At 34.6% G+C, this 24836-nt stretch overlaps 1 protein-coding gene and 1 pseudogene across 2 annotated transcripts; one reads left to right on the forward strand and one right to left on the reverse strand.

The window, feature by feature from the left end:
* Positions 1-5681: 5681 nt before the first annotated feature.
* On the forward strand, positions 5682-10360 carry LOC132640156 (ankyrin repeat-containing protein ITN1-like). Of its 2 annotated transcripts, none has more exons than XM_060356625.1 (2): positions 5682-6330; positions 9898-10360. In XM_060356625.1, the coding sequence occupies exons 1-2, from the start codon at positions 5745-5747 to the stop codon at positions 9906-9908; spliced, it is 597 nt and encodes a 198-aa protein (XP_060212608.1). In that variant the 5' UTR covers positions 5682-5744; the 3' UTR covers positions 9909-10360. The 2 variants fall into 2 exon arrangements, 1 of the variants encoding a protein (XP_060212608.1); XR_009582170.1 differs by lacking the exon at positions 5682-6330 and adding an exon at positions 7095-7260.
* An 8578-nt stretch (positions 10361-18938) lies between these two features.
* Positions 18939-21420, reverse strand: LOC132642197 (protein RDM16-like; annotated as a pseudogene).
* Between the last annotated feature and the right edge of the window lie 3416 nt (positions 21421-24836).

Raw genomic sequence — 24836 nt, forward strand, 5'->3', positions numbered from 1 at the left:
CTGGTAAAAGAATGTTTATACCTATCTATGACACCATTATGCAGAAAGGAAATAAGAAAGTTCTATAGAGAGATATCACTTGCCTTCCAAGATGCTGCACAAGACCTATGTATGTAAGAAGTAAAGTAAAATTTGTGAGTCAAATTACTACAAACATCTAAAACACAGCAAAAAGAAATTTGATTGGATTAAATGGATGTTGACAGAAAAACAATTGAATTCAAGAAAAGTGATTGTGAACACAAATATGGAGTCTTTAACATCACCAGAAACTAAATCAGCTTTTAGTCTTGTCAGTAACTTTCCAAGTTTCATATGCCAATGAGTGGAAAATTTTGACAGAATTAATTCACCCCAAGCACTGTTCATGGCATAATCATCAACTTGACATTTATACATACTATTTTTTCCTTTTTCTCCGTGACTTTCTGTTTTAAGGGAGCTTTACATAATAAACTTGAGGGATAGACGTAGGTTATAGGTAACTTATTCTAGGTATTGGCATACTCCTCTATCTATCCTTTTCAGGTCCGCGTATCTTTTCTCGTTTCTTCGCTGCTTCCTGAAGGACAGCTTTTACAAGTTTTCAAGTAATGCCCTGCACAAATTTGTAAAATATACGTTCAGGGCAGAAGTTCGACAGAGCCCAGAAGCTTTGACTCAAACCTTGTATTTGTGTTAAAAAATTCATTTAATACGTACAAATAATCTATCAAGAACTTGATAAGTATAAATAATTGTGGTCCAAAACTCATAAACTAAAATCCTGGCTCGTCAGTAGAGAAAACAACCGACACAATAATTTCATACATCTTTTCATCATGTGCTCCATAAGCAAGTTCCAACCGTCCGTAAAATGTCAATCGTTGTTTCTTGAATGTGACACCTTAGGAGAAGAGTCCTACATTGTCAAAGCACAGGAGAAATGATGGGTATATAAATAAGCGGACTTACATCTTAGTGACACATTTTAAAACCGTGCCGAAGCATACATGTGAAACTGGATGCACATCGAATCGAGAACAAAACCACAAAAAGGAAGAAAAAAAAATCCATATAATACTTTAGACCTCTAAAATTTCTCTAAAGGAATTATTGCATTTAGATCCCAAGAGTTAACCATCACGTTGACAACCTCTCAAGTTTCGATATGAATGAAACGTCCCCTAAATTTCAATACTTCCAAAAACATTAATGCCCCACTGCATAAATTACTTATGTTTAGAAAATATAGAGAACTTCTAATACAGTACTTTTTATTTGTACTTGCATAACATTGGCATGAGATGAGTTCAAATGCCTCGCTGCATAAATTTTAATTTAACCTCAATTTTTTTACTATGGTATTACTTCTATGTTAAAGTTCTATTAGAGGTCAAGGATAAAAAATGAAACTTTTCCAAAGGTCGAATGTAGTATAAGAGCAAAAGTCAAAATGAGAACAAAGTAGCTCAATCTCGGGTAAATTTGATCATTCTATTTTATTTGTCACTTTTTTTCACCATTTTGTTTTTATTTTTTTCATCACTTAAGAATGTTCGTTAAAATTCGCGATTATCCACGTGAATTGGTAGATGAGTGACACGTCAAAGCTCCAAAGCTGACTGATAAATTCAATTGTAGAATAGAAGATTATGAAAATAACAGCGAAGAAAGAAAAAGATGCTTCAACAATGGTGGAAACTGGAAACCAGCATTTCTTTTTCGGGTATCCTTCTATTTCCCCCTTTTTTGGTCTATTCTTCAATTTTAAATCCCGTATGGGTTAGCCAATTAAAAGTAGCTGATTACCATCCCGTGCTGAAAAATACTTTTAAGTGTTTAAACTGATTTTATAAATAAGTATAATTGAGTATATGATTTGATAGAAGTGAATTGTTAAAATGATTGAAATGCGCTTAAAGTTATTTCAAAAAATCTAAATTTAAAAGTACTTTTATATATGGAAATAGAATAGAGAGATGCAATAAGATATTAGGGACAAAGATCATACTATATTTGGTTAAATTAAAAGTGCTTATAAGCTGAAAAATCATAAGTTAGAGGTGATCAACTTATGGCGATTGGTTTATACATAAGCACTTGACTTATATGCACTTTTAAATTACTAAACGCGTAAATAAGCCAAAAATGTTGAGCTGAACACAGATTTTTAAGGTTTGGACTTAGTAGATGTGTGAGGAGCATTTGTTGAGTATGTGAATAATAGGAGCAGCGGCTGCCAATCAAATGGTCAAATGGGAGTTTCTAATTGAGAAAGCTAGGTCAATGAGCTCCATTATTTTGGTAAGTTTCATCTCTAGCTAATTTGAGGTATTTTTTTTGTTAATTTCTAACACATGGTATACTAAATAATACTGTAGTTTGTTAACAGTTGAGGGAAAATTTGAACTTTTATCATTTAAGATATTCTAATTATACAAAGACTCAGTGAAGACTTCGTTAAGATATGTATAGCGAATACTTCATTGAGATATGAATATATTTATAAATAGTTCTGCAAGTTGATGGACCAATATGGCATTTTAAGATACTCTAATGCAAAAACGACAAAGAGGTACTGTTGTCAAGATTACTCGACCTGTACAATAGATTTTTACAAATATAACAAGTTCTCTTCTTTTTGGTTTTGTTTACTTACAATTATATTGTTCCTCCTGTTCGGTTAAATTTTCTTTTTTTCATTTTTAATCTGTTTAATCAAATACATTGAAGGAAAAGAGATCTATGCCTTATTAATTAGCGATAATTATTTTATGCTATTTCATTACTTTTTTTGTTGAATATTTTATTACAATGTCATCGCTCATTTCACATTTTTGTTATTTTCTTAGGAAACACCTTAATTGTATAGTTGCATCTTACTAGAACTAAAGAAATATTTGAAGTAAAAATTATTTTGTATGAAAAAAAATCCGGGAGAAAAAACCGAAAAACTCAAAAAAACGCAAAGTCGAAAAACCCGTCTTTTATTGGTTTGTTTTGGTTTGGTTTATCGATTTAAAAACCTGACATAATTGGTTTTGTTTGGTATTTGAAAAACCCGAACCAATCTGGTTCATGCACACTCCTAATATAAAGTATACACTATCTATACACTGTACATATTTTGTAAACTATATGGCCGAATGATATTTGGCTTTAATTTTCCTATTTCGGTAAGTTTCATATGTTGATAATTTGGGTCAGTAAGCTCTGCATCAGTTTCATAAACAATTGTTGTCATCTACATTGATATTCTTTCAATTGTACTAATATATAGTTTCACTAAAGGAAATTAAAGAGAAAATACGAAAATTAGCAAAACTCAAACAAATCGTTATCTTCTTATCAAGGCAAACACCAAATCCCTTTCTTCAGGGGCAAACACCAAATCCCTTTCTTCAGGGTTCATCAAGAATCTAATTAGATTTTCTATATAATGTTTCGTCCAGAGAAAGCAAAGTACTCTCAAGATCATAATTTTTGGGAGACTTTTGACAAATCCCCAACAATAACAACAGACCCAGTGTAATCTCACGAGTGGGGTCCTAGAAAAATAGAGTGTACATAGACTTTAATCCTACCTTGGAAAACAAAATGTTGTTTTTGAAAGACCCTTGGCTCAAGGAAAAGTATTAGCAGTTCGGAAAAAGAAAATAACGGGTTTTGAACAAATACCGAAATTCAAAAAAAAAAAAAATAGCTAGAGGCAGAGGTAGAGTGGTCAACACAGTCAGGAGTGGGCCCATGTAGTCATATTTGGTGCTCGAGCATCCATTAACCGTGCCGATATATGTAGACATATAGAAAATATTGAAATTTTATGATAAAATAATAAATAGCACCCATGAAGCAATGAAGGATCTTGGTGCTCTCGCTAAAAGGTGGTAGGCTTTAGGCTAAGCTGTGGAGGAGTTGAGTTTGGATTCTACTCAAAGCAACATATTTTTGTTTATTTTAAAGTGTGCACCCAGACCCATTGAAACCTGAGTCCGCCACTGAACACAGTCCTCCATGTGGAAGCTCTATATGGCCTTAAGATTACTCCATTTTGTCGGAGGCGAAGGTAGTGTTGAAGTACGGATTTGGCAGAATTTAGTAATTCGGTCCCAGTCTTGTATTTGTCTTAAAAAAGGCATTTAATACGAGCAAATTAATAATTTGGAACTCACCAGTTCGAAAGGGCTAGAATTCAGAACGTAGCACTTCAAATCTTGGATCTGCCTCTGCATCTTTTTATGCCCTCAGTAACAAGAAAATAGAACGTGTGCTTCACATAGCCAGAGCCGTATTTGAGATTTTAGCTGTATGAGTTCAATATTTAGGATTTTAGCATTGAATCCATCATACGCAATGTATTATAATTGCACTTTTAGTAGATTCTAACATGTAATTTATATTATGCACGGACAGTACTGAATTCAAATAAACATGCTACCTGAAAGTTGCATCCACCCCCGCACACAGCAACTAATGAAGGGCATAGTTTAAAAAAAGAACAAGAAGAAAAAAATAAAGAGAGAAAAACAAAAGAGTATTACCATAGGCTGCTTCTTAAACACCTAAGTGAATTGTCTTCCAAAAAGAAAAAGGCAAAGCCAGTAGTAAAATAAAGAAAAAAAAGAGAAAAAAAAACACAAAAGATTATCACCATTGGTTGCTTCTTCAACACCAAAGTCAATTATCTCCCAAAAAGAAAAAGGCAAAGCCAGAGCCAGTAGTACCTTTTTCAGTAACTGGAAACGAAGAAAAATAATTTAATCAATTTAGCTATAATTAAATTTTCCTACTTCCAGTAATATATTTTAATTTAACACAACAGTAATTAGTCAATATGTATTAATTAAAAAATGAGATGTGTGTTATTTTATGATTTAAAAACAAATCAGACCAATTGTGCAGCATGCAAAAAAAGAATTTGAGGGAGTTGTGTCGCATACTTAACATTCAACAATTAGATACACAAAAGGGTATTTCTGGAATAGAACAGAAATTTTGTCATTTGAAGCGGTATTGTAATAAGGGAGGTGAGGGTAGTATCTCAAATCATAGCGGTTAACATTACAAAGAAACAATTGGAGGGAAGTTTCTGAAATTATCCCTAAAAAACCTTTATTCGGTGTAATTTAGAAAAATAAAAATCCTTTTTTTTTTAAAACTATTTGAGAAAGAAAAGAATTAATGAGGATATGAATTTTAGTAAAAACTTAATTTTTCAAATTTATTTGGACCTCACGAAAACATTTTTCTTGTTCTATTATTTTCTTAATTAATTACTTAATCTTGTTTGTGTTGAAAAAAATGAGTCATAAGAAAAGTTAAATCTTAAGAAAATAAGTACTACTGATTAATATTTTGGTTTTTGGAGGTTAAATAGTAGTTGTTTTTATTCATGTTGAGAGTTCTCGTGCTCAAGCCTTGTTTGGATATGGAAACAATCTTGTTACGGAGCGTATTTCCTTAGATGAGTCTTACGTGGCGCGAATCCAGATTAATTGGGGCCACAACGCCGTTATCAGACACTGTGTAGGAAATTAAAAAGAAAATTCTTTACAAATTCCTTGCTTCTGATTAAAGAAAAGAACAAGTACCTTTCTTTCTTTTTTTTTTTTTTTAATCAAAGGAAAAGGTTTGTGTGGTATTATATATAATGTTTGATCCAGAGGAAGTAAAGGATCACAAGATCATAATTTGGGAAATTTTTTATAAATACCAAAATCCATTAAAAAAAAAAAAGAGTGAGAGAGAGAGAGAGAGAGAAAATGGATCCAACCTTGTACAGTGCTGCGGTGGAAGGCAATACCAACGATGGTGATTTTTCACTTGTTGAATATCTGAAAAGGGATGAAGAAAATGGGTACCAAGTCACTCCAAAGGGAAACACTGTAGTCCACGTGGCAGCCCTTTGTTCCCACTCCAATTTCGTGGGAGAAGTCCTTAAGATTAATCCAGCGTTGTTATGCTGTCAGAACAAGAGAAATGAGACTGCACTTCACATAGCAGCTAATGAAGGCCACACTGAAGTAGTCCGCGTGCTACTTAGCATAGCTGGTGAGGAGAATTATAAGGAGACACTCATGAGGATGGCAAATAAGAATGGAGATACAGCCCTGCACAAGGCCGTGAGGAGTGAACATGTTGATGTTGTCAAGATCTTGGTGAAAGAAGAGGATCCTGAATATGAATATCGGGCAAACAAGGCAGGGGAGACACCACTTTATCTGGCGGCTGAGTCTGGTTTTATTCATATTCTACGTGAAATCTTGGAATCATGCAAGAACCCAAATTATGCTGCAGGTCCATTTGGTCGAACACCTCTTCACGCAGCAGTTGTTCACGAACACTTGGGTAAGTAGTTTTTGTTACTCTGTATGAACATCTAGCTTCTGTTTGATTTGCCCATAATATCATCTACATAAATTAGGATTAATTATATCGGATAATTTCAATGAGAGGCCTGATAATGAGTACGCATTCCCTTTAATTGACACCCCAAAATTCAAATTATAACTAACCAAACAGGAAGAAAAGATTATTTTTTAAGGAAAAAAAATTAATGTGAAGCTAAGGTCTTTTTGAATGATTTCATAACTTTAATACTACTTGTGAACATATATGTGTATGCATGAATATCGCAAGAGTGTAGATGGATTGACCACTTATCATCATAATATTTGACATATCCAGATTGCGCAAGATTACTAAGGCAATGGAACAATTCTTTATGTGAGGAACCCAGACAATTGGGGTTGGAATCCACTGCATTATGCTGTTAAACTAGGATTGAAAGAAGTAGTTTCTGATATGTTAGAATGGAAGAAATCCTTAGCCTACCTTCCAGCAGGCAGTAAAAACGTCTGGACGACAGCAATTCACATTGCAGCCGGTGAAGTTGATACCTTATATATTACAAACATGCTAAGTGAGCTATTACAGCACTGCCCTGATTGCTGGGAAATGCTTAACAGCAGCGGCCAAAATGCTCTTCATGTAGCCGTAATGAACGGACAGGCAGCGTTACTTCTTACCTTGTTGAAGTCCGAAAATTGGGGTAGCCTTGTCGATGAACCTGATAATGATGGCAACACTCCTATGCATTAGTTTGCCTCTGGAAAGTACTTTAATAAGGACGATATTCTTCAGCGTAAGCATTATAGGAACTGTGTGCCTTATAAGTTAATACTCCATCCCAAAGCAAAGAAGATGACATTTAACAAAAATAACCAAACTCCGCTTGATATATTTTCTCGCGCAGTCACAGAGAATTCAGAACGGGAGGTAAGCACCTGCAGACACTTGATTACTCCCTCCATCCAATTTTATGTGAAGGTCTTACTATTTGGGAGTCAAACAGTTTTTTGACTGCTAATTTTCTCAAGTCCTTAAAATATATTGTATCATTAGCTATGTTGACTTGTGGTGTTTTTTGTGAATCTTGAAATTTATTGAATATTCTTATCATCTAAAATATCATGTTTGATAGTACGTATTGGATAGAATTAAAATATAACTACTCAAACTATTTTGTCCTCGCAGAGTAGAACATTAAGAATGAATTTCAAAACCTTTTACAAATAATCTTTTCTTTTGAACTGAAGTTTAAACCTTTTACATATAACCGAGATAAACTATTACTCTATATTGAAGTGGACCATTTCATCTAAAAGTTTTAAGCCGTTGGAACTAAATATGTCATCAACATTGCCCCCTCATGTGCATTCTGATTTTTTTCCTACGTCAAGTACATGAAAATTATATTTTGATAATGGGTAAATGTGTTGACACTCGAACTCAACCCCTAACTATTCCAATGACAGTATGTTGAAGTGTGTAATGATCTTATCTAAAAGATTAAGCTTAAACTTAGATGAGATGGTGATACTCCAACACTTCAATCTAATCAAATATGGCTTGGCAAGATTCATTTCAAATCCAGCTAATGTGTCAATTCTAAAACTGCAATAAAGCAATCTTTGAGAGCGTTGAACCATCCTTGGCTATAGCTACACTTATATAAAACCAATTATTGTTTATGGGATTACTGGCAGTACTTGATATATGGCAAAATTAGCCCATGAAAACATGACCTGTCCAACCCATCCAAGTTTGAGCAGGTTAATGAGTCATTCATTTATTAACTCAACCTATTTTCGCTAATCCAATTCAGCTCATCTAAAAGTTGGGTTGATAAGTAGCTCAAATTGACCCATGAGAAACTTTGTCAAAATATTTTTAAAAAGAGATTTTTCGGTTGGAAATGCTGTGGCAGATAGCCTAGCTAATTATGCCATTGATGAGGAGATTTCTAGCACTTTTGAGGAGGGGAAGGCGCAACGGTTAGTGACTGCCCGAGGAGTGATCCCTCTCTTATTTTCCTTCGAGCTCGGGCGAGAGTGAGCTTCCCGATAGTCTCTTCCTTCCTAGAAATAGAACTCTAACTATCAAACTCGTCTCCTTACTCGAGATATCTGAGATAGCTCCATAGTTCTGACTTAAAGGAAATGATTAGGATTTCTTCTTTCTGTTCTTCTTTGTTTCTTTTTTTGTATCGGAATGCCCACATACTTGAGTGTTGACATTTCTGTTTGTTTCGGAGCCGTTTGTTTGGGCGGGGCGTACTAAACCCACTACGTACCACACCACCGGGTGGCTCGCCTCAATGCCAAGTCTTTCTCTGCAGGGTCGGGTTAAATGAGTTCCGCGGGTAAGCAATTCGGTGCAAGCTCCAGCTGATGCCATTGATGTAAAAAAGACATCTAGAATAGATCGAGCTAAATGTTGAATCATATGTAGGAGGAATAGAGCTTCCTTTTCTCTTTATAGGTCTACTTCTTTCACTACTTATGCTTATTTGATATGTTATATATACTCATAAAAAAGAAGAAGAAATTATTAGGTAAACTGAATAAGCGTTTGGCCATAGATTCCCAAGAAAAATTTGAAAAACCTGATTTGGGTGAAGTTTTTCAAGTTTTGAATGTGTTTGGTCATTTTAATTTTCCAAAACATATTTCACTTTTTGTTTTGGAAAATATGAAACATTACTTATACCCATGAATTCTAAAAACTATCAAAAAATACTCAACCATACAAAAACATACATACTTGCTAATCCCAAATTATGCAGAACATGATATTTTAATAACAATTGTGTTAATAACACACTCACTAGCTACTACAATTAAAATTAAAATACAAAGATCCATTTTTATCTTACGGTTTTCTACAGTTGATAGAGCAATTTTCCCTACCATTTCTTCTTCTACTATTTGAGCTCGACTTAACTTGTTCACTTTATAGAAGGGATTGTTTTAATTGTGGAAATTACATGGTAAATGCGGCTTTGATGGAGGAACATGGTAGATAGAATTAGTTGAGCCATAGATAGATGGGGCTTTTTTTTTTATAGAATATAAAGGTTTGGGATAGTTTTTAAAAGGCCAAAACATAGATCTTGGCCCCAAAACAGGTTTGAGCAAGAATTTGAGATTTGAAGATTTGTTTTCAAAATCTGTCAAAATTTTATGGCCAAACAAAGATTTGAAAACACATCTTCAAAATTCGCTCCCAAAATTTATGGCCAAGCGGGAGCTTAGTAAGAGTTGGGTAGATTGGATTATGACTCACTATTTAGCCCATTTCAGCCGAACCCATTTCAACCCAAGTAAGTTTTGGGCGGTGTCACTTATTAACTTAGTCTATTTTGACCCATCCAAGTTTAACCCAACCCGCCTATTTGACACCTCAGTTGTGGTGTTGAAACACATATTATTGAACGAATACTGGCAAAACTGCAATCTATTTCTTCCTCTATATATCTTCTCCTGAATTTACTTTTACATGATATCAGTGGTCCTGCTGAACAAGTTACATGTTGTTCGACTATATATAAACTCAACTAGCTGGTGATGACAGGAGAAGTATGATAAGGAGAAGTACAATAAGGAGTACGATAACCTGTACCCTTTTCACCGTGGTCAATTTGGACGACGTAGCTTCAAGATAAAATCGCAGGAGCAAGAGGAACTCATCATGTGGCGCGGCATCAAAACAAGTAGGTCACTAATGACGATGAATTATTGAAAAGTGAAAGCAAATATATAATGTAGATAGCTCAAATGCATCTAGTTTTTCCAAAACAAGCTGATAATTCTTTTGATAGTCGAAGCTCCTCCAAAAGAAGATTAGCAAAGGAGGAAGAAGAAGACGTTTATAATTCTTGTATAAATAATCATGTTTTAATGGTTACTTCTTCGATAGTTTTAACTTATAATTTTTGGAGAATATCAGCAAAGGAGGAAGAAGAAGACGACGCCTATAATTCTTGTATAAATAATCATGTTTTAATGGTTACTTCTTCTATAGTTTTAACTTATAATTTTGGCTCAAATAAAGGCTTTTATAGTATACTAGTTTCTGGGCATGTGCGTCTCATACTAATATATATATATATATATATATATATATATATATATATATATATATATATATATATATATATTAAACGGTATAAGTAATATTAAAATTACAATATAATCATTACTGATAAATATGAAGGGAAAACTTATAAACTCAAAATGATGAATAATTAGCTAATTCAAATGACTTTATTATTGTAAACTAAGTGATTAGACATAATATGAAAACTTGAATAACTAAATTTAGTTAGATAGGTATGATGTGTAATGAGCTAACTTTTTAGGTTATTAGGAAACATACTATTTGCAATAGTCATTCAAAATATAGTTTTCCCCCCTATAACCTTTTACCTTTTGAATAAATTTCTTATATGTATCCTTCTAGAGTTTCAAGTTTTCCGAAAATGATAATAATCTAATTATTAATGCTCCCGCATAACTTTCGTAACACTTTAATATTCAAGTGCTCGAAGAAAAGTATTGACAATTATTTTCTTATTTTTGCCCAAAGAGGCTGCACAAGTGTATTGTTGCCATTTACTTTTGTATTCAACTTATTCTCATTTTTATGATCAATCAAAAAGTGAAAAAAAAGAAGCACTTTTTTCACTTAAACGTGTCACTGGTCAACAAAGCTCGAAGGGTCCATGGGAGATTAGAGTACAAATGTTAAAAAGGCTAAGTGATTTTATTTTCTTTTTCCTCGTATGTCTAAACTTGAGTTTAGTAGATAGTGTTACCTAGTATGCTTATTGGTGGACGGTAACAGCAGCAGCTTGTACCTAGTGAATTAGTTAATGTGCGTACAAGTTGGTTCAGATATCACTTTTATCAAAATCGAGAAAATATCTTCTTCCTATTTTTCATGATCTGGAGGAGGCTCAAATTCACTTTTTAAAATATAACCTTAAGTGGTCTTTGTGTAGCTTGTGTGCGTTATGACTATCACTTCCTACCTCCTGCCAACACAAGTATCGAACAATTTTCTGATCAAGGCGTATTCAAATGAAAAATCACCTAACTTTTTTCCCAATGCTGAAATACCATCTTGTGATTTTACCACTAAACCATACCTTCACTATACCTCCTCACAATAATTTTCACCAATTTTTAAGAACATAGTAAGCAGGGAAAAAAAAAGAATATCAAACAGAAACTTTTTGTCCGAACTGATCATGAATCTCCAAATTCTGAAAAGGAAAAAAACAAATAAATGAGTAAAATAAAATAATAAAACCAAGAATTTGTCCCACAACTGTGAACTTAAATGCATAATGTAAAAAAACATGTAAAATTGGAGAGAAATACTGACCATGCCGATTGAAGTGTAAGTAGTAACCGTGAACTTATGGTCAATTACATAATCTGTAAAAAAGAGTTATATAACACAAAATAAAAAAGGACATATTACATTTGCATAAAAAAATTACGATGCTCATTAAAAGAACATAGAAAAAACCGACGTTGCTGTTGGAGTAAAGCATACTAGAACTGTGAAAACTTTTACTTTGAGTTTGATAGATCACACTTTTATAGTGCGAAAAAAAAAGTGAAAAGGTTGTGCAAAGAATTAATACTCCATTCTCTTGGAAGATGAAAGAAATAAACAATTAAAAGCACAATAACTACATTAATAACTAAGACGATAAATAATGTAAAAAGACAAGTGAAATGGTTGTTGACATCATGCCATGGAAGTTATAGAAAACAAAAACAACAACAACATACCCAGTGAATCTCACAACGTGGGGTCTGGAAAGAGTAGAGTGTACGCAAACCTTACATTTACCTACGCAGACCTTACCCCTACCTTAGGTAGGGAGGCTGTTTCCGGAAGACACTCGGCTCAAGACAAAGCATAGGAAAGGTTAGATGCGCGCAAACAATTCAAAGCAATTATGAAAATGAAAACAATGAAAGTGAATAAGCCGTGATAAATCATTCTGAGAAAACAAATAATCACAGAAATCAAGGGACAAGAAACTGTAGAGCAATGCAACTACCCGTAAGCAAGGGAAAACACGACTACCTACTAGCCATCTACCCTTATCTGAGTCCTCCATACTCTCCTATCTAATCGCAGAAAACAAAAATGTAAAGACTATAATAACTAAGGAATTTATATAGATGGAACAATTCTTAAGAATAATCATTTAATGGTACTTTTTTTTTGTCCTGTACATAAAATGAATGTAATCAATTTTATCTTTATCAAGTATTTATTATAATGTAAATTTACATTTTTATAGAAAAATATTAAATGAATATTATTTAAATGGGTGATGCTATTTGGGCAGAATTTCGTGGACAGAAAATGGGCAGACAAAGTGAAAGGTCTTGTGTGCCCTCAACAGCCCAAAGATGGTTAATTTACCTTCACCAACTTAACATCCAAACAAATGTTAATTTTAACCTTCACAACAGTCAAGGCAAATCAATCTTAAGCATGCTTAAGATGTAGTTGCACTGATAGAGGTAACTTTTATTCTTTTCTCTGCTTTGTCATATACGTATAAAAAATGTAGAAAATTTTTTCCGTCCATTTTCAGTTGACCCTTCATATAAAGATAAAAAAAAAACCTCAATCATATAAAAGATTAAAAAAACCTAGAGAAGACCTGATCTTACAAACTTTGCCGCCATAACCTCTATTGTGTTAGTCATTATTACTTGAATGAACCCCAATCAAGATAACCAATTTGATCCTATTAGGTTTACGTTATACGAGCATCTAGGATTGACATCGGAACACAGTTTGATCCATGAAGATAATGAGAATAATTCTTTTGACAGTCACAATGCATATAATGAGATCAATGAAGATAATGAGATTAATTCATTTGGCAGTCACAATGCACATAATGAGATCAATGAAGATAATGAGATTAATTCAGTTGCAGGAGAAGATGAACACAATTTTGGTGGAGAAGATAATAAGATTAATATCGATTCAACTGGCAGTCACCATGGAGAATGCGGAGAGGGTGAAGAAATGGAGTGAGTATATTCTAATAAGGAAATATTATTAGGTCCAAAAAGTGGTATGATATTCAAATCTGCTGAATCGGTGTTTGATTTTTATAAAAAAAAAATTAAAGGTTTTGTGTGGTGAAAAGAACAATCAAAAGTCGTTCGTATGCTTATTTTGTTTGTGATAAGTCTGGGAAACCAACTAAGCAAAAATACACCAAGAGGGTTGGATGTAAGGCTAGAGTCTATGCCGTTAAGCAGACAGATGGTTCATGGCTGGTGACTAAGGTATGTAGCGTCCATATTCATCAATTGGACTCTAGTCTGTCGTGGTATATGGCTGGACACAGATCTATTAGTAAATCTATAAAGAGGACTCTTGAAGCTAATGACAGAGCTGGCTTAACACCTTGCAAGAGCGTGAAACTTTTGGATGTTCAATCTGGTGGGCCTGAAAATATGGGTTGTACCCCAAAGGACTGTAGAAATTATATTGCACAGGCCAGGAGGTTGGAATTGCTAGCAGGTTATGCAAATGCTTTATGCAATGTCATTTGTGACATGCACACAAAGGATAATGAATTCTTCTACTCTATGAAATGGATAGTGTTAATAGGATTAAGAGTGTCGTATGGGTTCACTCCTACTGTAAGTATGCATATGAGGAGTTCAATGACGTTGTCTGCTTCGATACAACCTACCTTGTGAATAGGTATAACATGCCATTTGCTTCTTTTGTTGGTATTAATCATCACGGCCAGTCTATACTTTTGGGACGTGCACTTCTTAACAGTGAGGACGTAACGAATTACGAATTAATTTTCAATAAATGGCTAAAATCCATGAAACTAGTTGCTTCAAAGGCTATCTTGACTGACCAATGTGAAAGCATTAAGTGAGGTGTTACTGAAGTTTTTAAAAATAATACAATTCACAGATGTTGTATATGGCATATATTCGCTAAGTTGCCAAATCGTCTAAAGGTGGCAGGTGGTGAATACAAAGCAGCGAAACTTGAATTCAAGAGCATTGTCCTTGATACATTGAAGAGTTCGAGCAAAGATGGGGTGATTTTATTGAGAAATATGAAATAGAAGAAAGTGATTGGTTTAGTAAGTTGTACTCGGAAAGGCAAAGATGGGTGCCAATATACCTTAACGACCACTTTTGGGCTGGGATTTTATCAACATAGAGAAGTGAGGGGAATGCATGAATACTTCAATGGATTTATCAGCCATAGAAGCACGCTGAAATAGTTTGTTCAGCAGTATGAGTTAGCATTGAGAAATAGGTACGAGAAAGAGTTGGATGCTGAGCATAAATCTCATTACATTGAAACAACTTGAAAGTCTATGTTCTTATGGGAGGTGCAACTCCGAAATGCTTATACCCGCAGAATTTTTCAAAAATTTCAGTGTGAGTTAAAGAGGTTGTATCACTGTGAATTGAGACTAGTTGAAGATGAGCAAGCTGTGGAAAGAGTGCAGAAGTACAACATAACAAATTCCTCAATTAGAAATGATTTTTATGGAAATCAATTTGTCTAAAGGGTTAAACACACTATACATGGGGAACATTTTGACTGCAATTGCAAGTGCTTTGAATCAAGGGGGATTGTTTGTTGCCATATACTTAAGGTGATGGCCCTTAAAAAGACTAAATATTTGGACGATATGTATGTTTTGACAAGGTGGAGAAAAGATATTGTCCGACACCACCTAAAAATGTTCTTTCTTTGAGGTTACCCTAATATGACGGATGATTACATGAAGTATAGGGAGTTAATGAGGTATTTAGACGAGACACGTAATATTGCATTGGACAATGACATAATGATACAATTTCTCAGGTCAAGATTAATTGACTTGCTTAATGATCTTACAAATTTTGATCACAACATGATACAACACCTTATGGAAAACATGACGACCATTACAGTAAGTAGTGGAAATGATCATATACCAGATGTAGAAGGAAATAACGAAAATGTTCATATACCAGATGTAGTAGGAAATAGTGGAAATGATCACATACCAAATTTACTAGACCCAGTATTGCGTCGTTCACGTGGAAGGCCAAAGGAAGTACGATATAAACCACCACTTGAAATGTTATTTAGATCCTTAGGAGGGAGGGATGCACGAAGTTATGGCGGTAGGGGCGGAGACGGTGGCAAGGCTGAAGGAAGAGGAATATCACAAGCGGGAGGAAGAGGAATATCATAAGATGGAGGAAGAGGAATATCTCAAGATGGAGAAAGAGGCAGAGGCGGGAGTAGTGCAAATCAATGGGGTGCCGGTTCGACAAGAGCAAGAAATGAGGTATTGGTTTGCATTGTCACTTTATTTAACGTCATTGGAATTACTTGGCTTAACTTTGAATCTGGTCTACCCCCCCCCCCCCCCCTCCCCCCCACTGTAGCAAAATCATGATGGAGCATCACAAGGCGGAGGAAGAGTAAGGGGGTACTGCAAATCGACGGCGCGCCGGTTCGACAAGAGCAAGAAATGTGGTACAGTTTTGCATTGTTAGCTTATTTTAATGAAATTGGATTAACATTGAAATTGGTCTAACCCCTACCGCAGCAAAATGTTGATGGAGCATCACAAGTTGAATGAAGGGGTTCTGCAAATCGATGGCCCACTGATTCGACAAGAGCAAGAAATAAGGTATTGTTTTGCATTGGCACTTTATTTTAATTAATTAACGCCATTGGAATTACTTGGCTTAACTTCAAATTTCCCCTAACTCCTATTTTAGCAAAATGGTGATGAAACGTCACAACATGTGGACCTGCCGGATCTCAATCTCAATAGCCAAGAAGCCTCACTCTTTGAATACTAATTTTTTTGTTTGGAGGGAATACTTGAAAGCATGATTTTGATCATATATTACAGTGCTTGAGGGTTATTTTTCATTTTGTTAGTATGTGAAGGTACCTGATAAATTCAAGAATTCAAAAGTGTTTTTAATTGAGCCGTCAGTCGATTTCGTTATAAGGATCAAGCAAAACAAAAGCGCATGAGTGACTCTTGCTTGACCCTTCAGTTACTTAGTTGAAGGATCCAACAAGACAAACTTCATGAGCTATGGAATGGTTGACCCATCATGTAAATTGTAAGAAGGTTCAACCATAAATATATAATAATAATAATGGGGACACACCAACTACCTTCTAGATGAAAGTTGTTTAATACAAATTTTCCTTAACATAAATAGACCACTACAAACCCAGAAATTGTAACCTCATTTACATTAAACTTAAATTTAGTAAACAGGCGTCGTAGCATCAAGGACGCTTAACAACCTCATTTGCATTTAACTTAAATTTAGTACACATGAATCATAGCATCAAGGACGCTTCTAGGAAATCATTTCCAGATTGACAACAATAGCATTAGGAAGACCAGGTAGCATATTCTGGGGCTGCTTGACTTTAACGATCTTTCTCTTTAAGGTGGTCATACGTTTCTTTATGTCTTCAAGCCCTTCATCCAGACGGACGTTTAAATGATCAATCCCAGCTTCCAAAGAACTCATGCGGCGCAAAATCAATGTGTTAGAGAATGCATTCCATATTTGTTCTGTGCACACAAGTGAGGAAACAAGAAAAGAAACGTAAAAAACCTATTGGGAACTTTGAACATACACATATTTACCAAAAAAATGGAGAAGAACAAAGGAAGAATGTGGAAAGCATATAGAATCAAGAGAATAGAACTTATATTGTTTCCTCAAGCACGCTTAGCTAATGACCTTCAAGCCTTGGTATACGTATCTTCTTGCTAGTTCACAAACAAACTCAATGTTTTCACGGATACAAATAACACAATTAATAGGGTAGTTGAGAATTTATTTTAGATGCATCTATGCATAAGGTGCCTTAAATCTCGACTTATCCTCTGTCTCCTTTTTTATCAATTAAAAGAGGTATAAAACCAGATATAAAGCCGAAAATATTTATTTGGTTGAACCATCAAAAGGCGTATTACAAAGGTTCAGCATCCAATATCCAGTTATTGTCTCACCCAATGCTTTCACGGATACAAATAACACAAATAATAGGGTTGTAGAGAAATTGTTTTAGATGCATCTATGCATAAGATGCCTTAAATCCAGACTTATCCTCTGTCTCCCTTTTTTGCAATTAAAAGACGTATAAATGCAGATATAAACCCATAATATTTATTTGGTTGAACCATCAATAGACATATTACAAAGGTTCAACCATCCAATATCCAGTTATTGTCTCACCGAATGCTTTCACGGATACAAATAACACAATTAATAAGGTTGTTGAGAAGTTATTTTAGATGCATCTATATATAAGATGCCTTAAATCCAGACTTATCCTTTGTCTCCATTTTTTGCAATCAAAAGAGGTATAAATCCAGATATAAACCCATAATATTTATTTGGTTGAACCATCAATAGACATATTACGAAGGTTCAACCATCCAATATCCAATTATTGTGTTAATTTTGTTAACTAAATAATAACTAATTTTCCTTTTATAATTTAAACAAACATAAACAGATAAACCACATCTACCATCCTTAAACAACAATCTAACATAACTTCCCCTTCCATTCAATATACATTTAAAAAGGGGGTGGGGGGTTCCAAAAGTACCAACAAAAGAAACCACATCCAACATCCTTAAACAACAACCTAACACAAACAACAACCTAACATAAACAACAACTTCATACTAAAACAAGTACCAACAATGAAAACAACTAGAAGCATCCTAAAGCAGTGGTAGTGGAGAAGGGGGAGGAGTGACATATTGATTAGCATCAATATGAAAGGAGCCCAGGACACCACGGATCATCCTCTCTAGACTCCTTGCCACCCCCTCAAGGCGGTCTCTCAGCTGTTGTTGTTGTTCGAGGATATCTCTACATTGCGCGTCTATGATGTTCACTCTTTCGTTCAGGTCATCCAATCGGTCTCCCAAGTCATCCATCAATTTGTCAGTGCGCCTCAAAATGGTTTCCATCTTATCCTATGGAAAGAACACAATAAATGGATCGACGACTGAGTAAATAAAAAATACTAGGTTAGGATAAATGAAACTGTGAAGGGAAAAATTGAGCCATACCTCTATGTGAATCTTCAATGGACCCAGAACAAAAGATGAGAGAGATAATATTGGTGGGCGGTGAAAATGAAAATTATGTGGAACAGACTAGCCATTTAAATAGACAAGAAAAAGGCATGACCGGTAACCTAAAAGACGCAGCCGGTCACAAAAAAGCAACACCTCTTCGATTTTTGACAAGATAGTATGAAAGGTTTAAAATAAAATAAAAATAATATTAGCTTGTAAATAAATTCATTAATTAAGATCCAAATATCCAGACAAATTCACATTATATTGCATTAAAAAAGAAATAACATTAATAGTTCCATAGACGTTGCACCAAAATCACATAAAATGATAAAAAGCTAAACAATGTCTATTTCGACATATCACAGGGAGTTGATGCTTGTGGATAAAACTACAAAAAAAGTACTACCAAATGGATAGATATTCGAGATCAGGGTGAGGCTCTGCGAAGAAATTAAAGGTTGTCCTCTTTGAAGTTTACAGCTAGATCCCAGTAATGAGGAACTCCAGCATCAGAAAAGACCTTACGAGCAGCAGCCTCAGTCCCGCAGTCGTGAACAAAAAACCTATGGAAGCTCGATTTAACAACAGTCCCTTGCTAGACTAACACGCACTTGTTGAGAGGCTTATGTTCATGTTCGTCTTCATCATCTTCTTTCTTAACAGCAGCAGCCCAATCTATTCTCCTAAGCATGAGTTTCCCATATCGCTTTATGGACTTTTTACCACCTTCAACTACCACCATGCTTATACCTTCCGAGATAACTGCACACCCAGTCATCCGATTCTCCTGAGCATTAACATCAACCTAGAAGCGATTTTGAGGATGTGAAAGGTCATTTACTCTGTATACTGAAACTATCGTCTCTGATGTGATATTCGGGTCATCAAACAGTTTTCTTTCTTTCTTCTCGCGACGTTCATCGGAAGTGAGCTTACGAGCAATATTTCTGTCTATGTGAGCCTGCTCTCGCTCAGCAGCAGCACTTCTAATCTCCTTTTCAAGCTTTGTGGGATCCTGAGTGGCTTCTGAGCCAAGGACTCTCATAAGATTGCTCATTTTAATTTTTGGTTTTGGTGGTTCTAACAGGCCCTGATGGATCATTTCCTGTTTTTCCTTCTCCCTGTCCAGTCGGTGCCGGGTGCGCATTTTCTTCTGTTCCTTCTTGGTCAGCTTCAATGGTTGTGGAGGAGGTGGAGCAGGTTCAGCAGGAGGCTCAATAGGGCAGGGATGTTCAACATAAATGGTGATCCTCTCCCTCTTCAACAAATCATCAGTTAAGTTTCCGTCCACCATACCACCATAAGCACCAGATCGTAACAGAGGACAATCCCTGGCATGTCAAATAAAGAAACAAGAAATACTTAAAGTCAAGTCAAAGTCATATCATTTTTCGGAATTAAGAAGACAATTTGGAGATCGCACCCGAGGATCATCCACAAATCATGTACGTTGAATAAAACATGGAAAAGTTTGAAGCCATTTCAATCACATTAAAATTGCACATTACCAGTAGTGTGTACCGCTAATCGTAGCAGATGTCAATTTTGATAGATTCTTCTTAAACGAGGGTTATTCTAAAAGGGAGAGAAATTCACATCACAGGATCTCCATCTAAAGTGTGTAAAGTCTGGCAGACAGGACAGTGCCGAGATAAAGGCCATAATTACATCAAGGAGATAAGTCGCATTATAAACGTTCTGCTATCCCTATATTTTGGTGATGTACAGAGACTAGAAGCACCTAGGACGCAGACCCATCAAAATAATTATGCATCCATCGTTAGACAAAAGACCAACAGTGTTCAAGATCCACTTGCATTTGTGAAACTCACTAAACACGCAACGAATAGTGGCCTCAACAATGAGTGAGGAGACAGATTAAGGGTCCATTAGAGGGGGAAAACACAGGATAGCCAAAAACAATGTAAAAAGAATGGAGATTGAAATAACTTACCACCACTCAACATCAGGGATTGGTTCCTTCGGTTTTTCTTTGGTGACAACCTCTCTCACACCTCAATAAGATTTGGATTTATGTCAGGCTCTGCTTTTGCCTTTGCCAATTGTGCTTGCTTTGCCTTCAGCTCTTTGGCTTGTAATTCACCTAATTGGCTCTGCAAAATCACCTAATTGGCTCTGCAAAATCAAAATTGCATAATTAGTAAAATCTAATAAGAGTAGTAACAAGAATAAAGAGAGAATCACAACAGAACGCGAAAATACAACAGGGATAACAAAATAATGAAGGACCTTTAACTTCATTATTTCAGCATCTCGGGACCATTTACCTTCCTCCACAAACTGAAATGACATCTTCTCGGGCCTCAAGAATTTGTTCTTGTCAATGCCCATCCTCGGATCAAAATGAGAATTTTTATCAGGATCAATGTCAAGTTCAGGTTTGAGAAGTTGGAAGCTCTCTTTTTCTGCTTATTGATGTTCACCTGCACAACAACCCAAAGTCACCACAAGCTATTTTAACATAGAAACATGAAAAAAGATGGCCTGAACATGTATGATCCTTACCTTAAGGGTGCTAGATGGCTTAGGCACATTAACCACATTTCCCTGCTCATCGATTTCCCTGCCAAATGCATCCAAACGAAGGACAGGGGCTTTAGCGGGTTTTGGCTGAATTGTAACCTCTGGAGGCATTTGCCCAGGAAACATGCTAATGAGGGAGGGAAACTCCGGGTCCTGCCGGAATCCCATCTTAGCAGAAAGCTCCTGTAAACGCTCTACAGCTTTGTAGTTCAGTGCTGTTAGGCCCTGAGGTAAGCTACTGGGTGGCATATTTGCAGAAGCCATAATAGCTATAGTCGATGTCCCACGTGCTGAACTTGGAGTGGGTAATATCCCTGCACTTGAAGATGCAACTGGTGGTGGCAATATCGCCATATTGGTTGAAGGGGCTTTAAGACTATCCTTGGAATCCATCTCTTCTAGAGTTAGCACCCTTGTTTAACTACATAATTGAAATGAGGACATAAGTTAGTTTAAGGCCTTTGACACAAAATGGGTGGGGGGCGGGCTTCTCTCTAAACCTAAGAAGGAAAAGGAAAGAAAAAAGCTCTACTCTTTAAAGCTCTTCTGCATACTTCAAATCATGTAATGCTTCTCAATTCCAACTAAAGAAAGAGATAGAAATAGGGGGCCAAAAGGAAAGGAGAACGGAGTTACAAACTGTAGAAATGCGCTGGGTGTTTAGATGCAAAAACTTACCAAAGGAATTCTCTTAAGCTTTCTTAGCTTTTCTGTCAGCACCTTATGCCTTTGTATGAGATCCATTGCATTTCCTTTAGCATCAATGGATAAGGTCACACTCATGCCAGTGTCCGAAGCTGCTCCATCTGTACTAGATTTTCCATGAACCTCATGAGATCTATAAATATTAAATCCCTTATTTTCGTTTGTGGTAGAAATTGAAAATACCTTGATAGCAGGAGAATCACTACGAGTCAAAGATTTATCAGGGGAAGTTCTTGATGCGGCACTGTGTGATCCCATTGCCACACTCTGCAAATAAGAAAGTCAAATGCATAAATCAGGACAAACTTCCTGACAAAAAGAACAATAGAATATACCATAACAAAAGACAAATGAGAAACAAGAAGTGCCATAGTAGTCAAGTTAAGCTCTACCAGATATAAAGAAACCACAAAACAGACTTCTTCAGACATAATAAGATAGCATAAAGAAAAGTATATGATATAACCAAACAAGTTATGTGGATCCTTTCTATATGTTCCCAAGTTTACTACCTAAGATCAAACAAAGCATGACAAAATACCATGTCGCAATAAGATGAAAGAGAATCCTAAAGAAAGTTTTTAGTCAGATAGTTTCTATCGTCATTCTCCAAAGGAAACAGATATTTCCACACATGCGCACTCTATTTCGAATGAAATTTTCAAACGAGAAAATCCACTAGTGGGATTACACACTGTGTGTTGTTGTTGTTGTTGTTGTTGTAAACTAGTGTGAACACTGTTACTTACAGAGAAGCTTGGACGAGAAAAATACCATGAAAGAAAAGTCATGTTGCCGCAGAGGCACTGGTGATGAAGAGGAATAGATTTTATAGAAGAGAGAGAGAGAGATAAAGAGAATTGTTCGGTAACCGCCGGCAGTTACTCGATTAGAGTAGCAAATTGAGCCGCAGTTCGTAGGAATCAGGATTTGGGGTTTAAATATGATCTTTTTTGAAATAAAATTATACTCCTACTCCCTCTCTCTCTGTTTCAATTTATGTGAACCTATTTTTTTATTAGCTCGTATAAAAAAGAATGACTTATTTCTATATTTAAAAATAATTTACCTTTATGCAATGATTTATAGCTATACAAAATATATGTGATTCATTTTACATCACAAGTTTAAAAGTCTTCTCAGGACTTCCTGCACCCGCGTCAGAGATTACTTTGAATCCATATCGAATGGAGTCAAGATTTTACTTTGTGATCCGAAGGAGCAATTTGAATTACTGCAGACTGGTTTCCTCCGATATACCCCCGCTGATTCTTATTTCCTATTTTCTTAAATTTCTTGTTCAATCAAATGGGTTCATATAAATTGAAACGGAGAGAATATTAAAATTAGGATTTTGAACTTAACTAAAATATTACTCAATACTTATTAATCTTTTTTCAAAAATTTTATTTAGATTATTTAGAAAGTTACTTAAGTACTATATTTAGGACATTGCAGGAAGGGGAAAGTGGCTACGTTACTAGATACGGATCCTGGTAGTAGGCTGGACCAAAATCTAATCGAGAGAGGGTAGTCTTTTAAAAACAACAGGGTGTTAAAGCACAAGAACCAAAGCCGAATCGACTCGGTCTAGCCCGATCACCTTAGACTAATAGCCTATTTAGCAAAGCTTTTAAAATCAGTTTATTTTGAAAAGTGATTTTCGAAAAAGTATTTTTGACGAAAAGCAGTTTATGTTTGGTCAATTAATTTTATAAGCACTTTTAAGCTACAATTAGTGTTTGGCTAAGCTTTTAAAAAGTGTTTCTAAGTGTATTTTTCTCAAAAATACTTTTTAAAAAAAAAATTGGAAAAAAACTATATTATTTAGCTTATGAAAAACTATTTCTGCGACTCACCAGAAGTACTTATTTTTTCCCAAAAGCTTGGTCAAACACCTCACTTTTTCCAAAATAAATATTTATTGGAAAAAATAAGTACTTTGTGGGGGAAAATAAGTTTGGCCAAACAAGCTATAAAATTCTGTTAACTTCCTTATTTGAAATATATAACATAAATTAACCATAACATCTTCATATTAATTTTTCTAATAATTAGGAATTTAAAATCAACTAATATTTTATTTAGTAAATTCTTGAACTATGTAGGAAATCCTAATATTCAGAATTTTAATATCAATTAAAATTTTAATTACCTTATTAAATAATTTTCTTATGAACTAATTGTAAGATTTTGAATCAATCAGAAATAAAGTATTGCCTTTAATGTGGAGAACAAATAATTAAGTCTTTGAGTTAATTAATTAACTAGTAAATTTGGCCGCGCTTCGCGCGGTTATAAGAATTAGTTAGTAAATTTAAAAAATATTTTATACATGTAATCAAGATAAAAGATATAAAAATTTCATATATACAGATATAAATTTATGTTCACCTTATGTAATTATATTTTTTAATTGAAGCACCATCAATAATTTCAATTAAAAAAAATACTTTTTTACTACGAAAATTTCTTTTTGACATCTCCAATACTAAATGGAAAAAAAAAAAAAAAAAAAAAAAAAAAAAGAGGAAATCCTACTCATCTTTTTAATCATGTGAATTTCTGTGTTTTTTTTTTTTTTTTAATGTTTTACTGATGATCTGCTTTATATATAATTGAGGATATGAAGACCATTCTAAAACTTCCGTATGTCATTCGAAATGTCAAAATTCGATTTAAATATTTTTAAAAAGAGATTTGTAGTCCTCGAGTTTAGAGAGAATTGATTTAGATTTATTATTTTGTTTCTCCTCACTTAGAAATTTTAAACTTAAATAAAAAAATTTATTAACTTTTAAAACTACATTTTTTATAATTTCTTTGATTTTCTTAACATGGAAAGAAGATAAAATCATATGGACACAAAATTTTCATGTTAGAATCAAGTTGCTATTTTCTCACTTTTTTTTTTCTTATTTAATTTTTCTACTTCGCCTCTTTGTTCTATACATAAAGAAGAAGAAAATTCAAATGGAAATAAGACCAGAAGAAAAGCATGCACACATTTCGTTCACTAATTTTGTATATTAGAAATCAAGTTGCTATTTTTCTCCTTTTCCTCATTTATTTTTTCTTTTATTCATTTTTTTTAAATCAT

This window comes from Lycium barbarum, chromosome 5 (genome assembly GCF_019175385.1).
Source record: "Lycium barbarum isolate Lr01 chromosome 5, ASM1917538v2, whole genome shotgun sequence".
Lineage (NCBI taxonomy): Eukaryota > Viridiplantae > Streptophyta > Magnoliopsida > Solanales > Solanaceae > Lycium > Lycium barbarum.

Bases quoted from the DNA above. Each gene is read 5' to 3' on its own strand.
- LOC132640156 (XM_060356625.1), top strand. From the start codon at position 5,745: ATGGATCCAACCTTGTACAGTGCTGCGGTGGAAGGCAATACCAACGAT.